Source organism: Octopus bimaculoides, chromosome 10 (assembly GCF_001194135.2).
Source record: "Octopus bimaculoides isolate UCB-OBI-ISO-001 chromosome 10, ASM119413v2, whole genome shotgun sequence".
Classification (NCBI taxonomy): domain Eukaryota; kingdom Metazoa; phylum Mollusca; class Cephalopoda; order Octopoda; family Octopodidae; genus Octopus; species Octopus bimaculoides.
The window spans coordinates 49967213-49969901 of NC_068990.1; the positions used below are offsets into that span (position 1 = coordinate 49967213).

The following is a 2689-nucleotide window of genomic DNA, read 5'->3' on the forward strand; positions in this document are numbered from 1 at the left end:
ATATACACACACATGTATCATCCTCATCATCATCGTTTAACGTCCACGCACACACACACATGCATACATATGTAAGTATACGTATGTGTATATATATATATATATGTGTGTGTACATATACATGTGTGTGTATATACACACACATGTATCATCCTCATCATCATCGTTTAACGTCCACGCACACACACACATGCATACATATGTAAGTATACGTATGTGTATATATATATATATATGTGTATATACACACACACACACATACATACACACACATACATATACACACACACACAAACACACATATCAATCACAGGTGAAACTTAGGTGGAATGGATAAGGGCCAAAGCTTTCATCTAGTTCTGCTCTCCATGAGATCTGCTTCATCTGGGTAAATAACCTTGTTGACAAACATATCAGAACCTGGTATAACGGGGATGTTATCAAATAACATTTGATGGAAACACAATGCAATTGTAATAGGTTTGTTACCATATTCATAGCATTTTTTCAGGTAGGCATCATAGTAGCCTTTGCCTCGTCCAAGACGAGCTCCGGCCAAGGAGAATGCAAGCCCAGGCATCACAATTAGATCTAAGCCACCTGAAAAAGAAGAAAATATGGATTAATCCTTTTGGCACCAATTCCCCTGAGACCACCTCTAGTTCTATGATACAAAGTATCCTGTTTTAATGTCATCTAAATTTTTTAAAATTTCCGACAAAATTCCTCATATTTTCAAAATTATTTGAAGCATAGGCATTTCGATGGACATATGATAGCAAATGGATTAATAAATACAGAAAATTATGGCTATACATATCATATCATGCCACATACATATATATATCTTATTTCATATACACACTTATATATAGATAATTAGAATGTCACAGGAAAGAATTGCAATATGGATTCTTCAAGCCAATCCAAGTGACAGGAGATTTAGGGGTAGACCAAAAACAAGATGGTTATATAATATCCATAGTTGGTCACTCTTGGAAATCCAGCAGGCAAGTCTAATGACGGTTGTTTCTGATAGGATCCTGTGGAGGAGGTGTCTGAGGACTCTATCCACAAAGCCCTTGCACAAATAGTGGGCTAAGAAGATAGATGGATGGATTACATGAATTACATTTTCCATAAAATAATAATAATCTAAATGGCATTCTTACCAGTTTCTAGAGCATCAGTGCGAATATCATCATCACTAGGTTGCTTTATATTCCAATTAGTCAATGGAAGATTTTCATAATCTTCTAGAGACTTTAGTGCTACCATTTTCATGCTTGTGCCACTATAATGTGGAATGAAACAAGTCTTATTGGAAGCCAATATTTTCTTCATAATTGATTCTGTCCGCACCTCATCAGTAGTACTCAGGTAGATTGAGATTCGTTTACTGGCTTCGAATTCTGGTAGATTCATCAACTTTATAACATGAAATAGAGAAAGGAAAATAAATGAGAAGAGCAAAAAGAGAGAGAGAGAGAGAGAGAGAGAGTGTGTGTGTGAAATTAAGAAGAGAGGAGGGAGGGAGGAGAATATGAGTGTATTAATTGATTAATGCAAGAACACCAAGTTCTTTTGGTAATTTTTTTTGTTTTGTTATTGTTGTTTTTGGCATATCTATACAGAATCCAAACAAATTTGTTTCTAGTCTCAAATATGCTTCTAGACAATGAAGCTTTTATGTAAATCATTCGATCAGCTAAATTTAGAAGCCAAATACCTCCTCAAGTAACAAGCAACTGTCTTATCAAAGAAAGGGTTCACTGGATAATGTAGTCCTAGATACACTATGCTGCTCCTCCTCCCAAATAAAAAGACTGGAAAGTCAAACCAAAAACACTTTTCATTATAAACCTGCTCCTCTAGAGCTGATTTGGTCCTCATCAACTGTTCTAACAGTTGCCAGCTACATTGCCCATGTCCTTTCTTTTGAATAAACATCAATGTTGTGGAGTGGGGAGATTTGCATGCATGAACAACTGCCAGTCTTCCTTAAATCTCTTGCCTAGGCCTGTACATATATGTGTTGATGCACAGAGGCCCCTGGTCTCAAATCCAACAGAGGTAAACATTGCTGTCCATTCTTTCGGGAGTTAAAAAATAAAGTATCAGTCTTATACTGGGGTTGAATCTTTCCTTTCTCACATGTTTTTATTTCAGTTTGCTTGTATGTCTCAGTTTCTGGAAAAAGTTGGCTGTGTTCAAACCTGGAGATGCCCTTAGGACTCCATTATGAATTTAAGGACCCAAGGCAAGACAAGGCAAGGAATACACGTGCACACACACACACACACACATTACTGAACACACATACTCAATGTATATGCTATGCTTGTTCGCCAGTAGGCTGCGATTTAGTGTGGTGGAGATGACTCCCTCAAAGTGCTGACTGTTAAAACATCCAAAAGTCATAGACAGGTGAGACAACTTGCCCCAAACCCCTCACCTAGTAGGGTGCGATTTAGTTTGATGGGGATGACTCCCTCAAAACATTAGATGTTTTAACACCTGGTGCTTTGAAGGAGTCATCCCCACCATGCTAAATCACAGCCTACCAGCTAAGAAGCATAGCTTATATGTTGAGTATGTGTGTTTAATAATGTTTACAACACTAGCACTACTTCTAATTCATATTTGAATATATATATATGTATATATATATATATATATATATATATAT

The 2689-nt window shown here is 36.6% G+C and overlaps 2 protein-coding genes across 6 annotated transcripts in view; both read right to left on the reverse strand.

Moving 5' to 3' along the window:
- The window catches only part of LOC106878624 (protein IWS1 homolog), an 863399-nt gene that overhangs the window by 399708 nt on the left and 461002 nt on the right, over positions 1–2689 (reverse strand). The window lies entirely within an intron of this gene.
- LOC106875500 (5-formyltetrahydrofolate cyclo-ligase) overlaps positions 1–2689 on the reverse strand; it is a 52655-nt gene that overhangs the window by 20704 nt on the left and 29262 nt on the right. For 2 of the 4 annotated variants that reach the window (XM_014923670.2, XM_014923671.2), the window contains exons 2-3: positions 1173–1428; positions 490–600 (exon numbers count right to left, since the gene is read on the reverse strand). In XM_014923670.2, coding sequence (XP_014779156.1) covers positions 490–600; positions 1173–1428 — 367 coding nt within the window. Of the gene's footprint in view, positions 1–110; positions 601–1172; positions 1429–2689 lie in introns of those variants that run through there. The other 2 variants (XM_052971186.1, XM_014923669.2) reach the window with 1 other exon arrangement.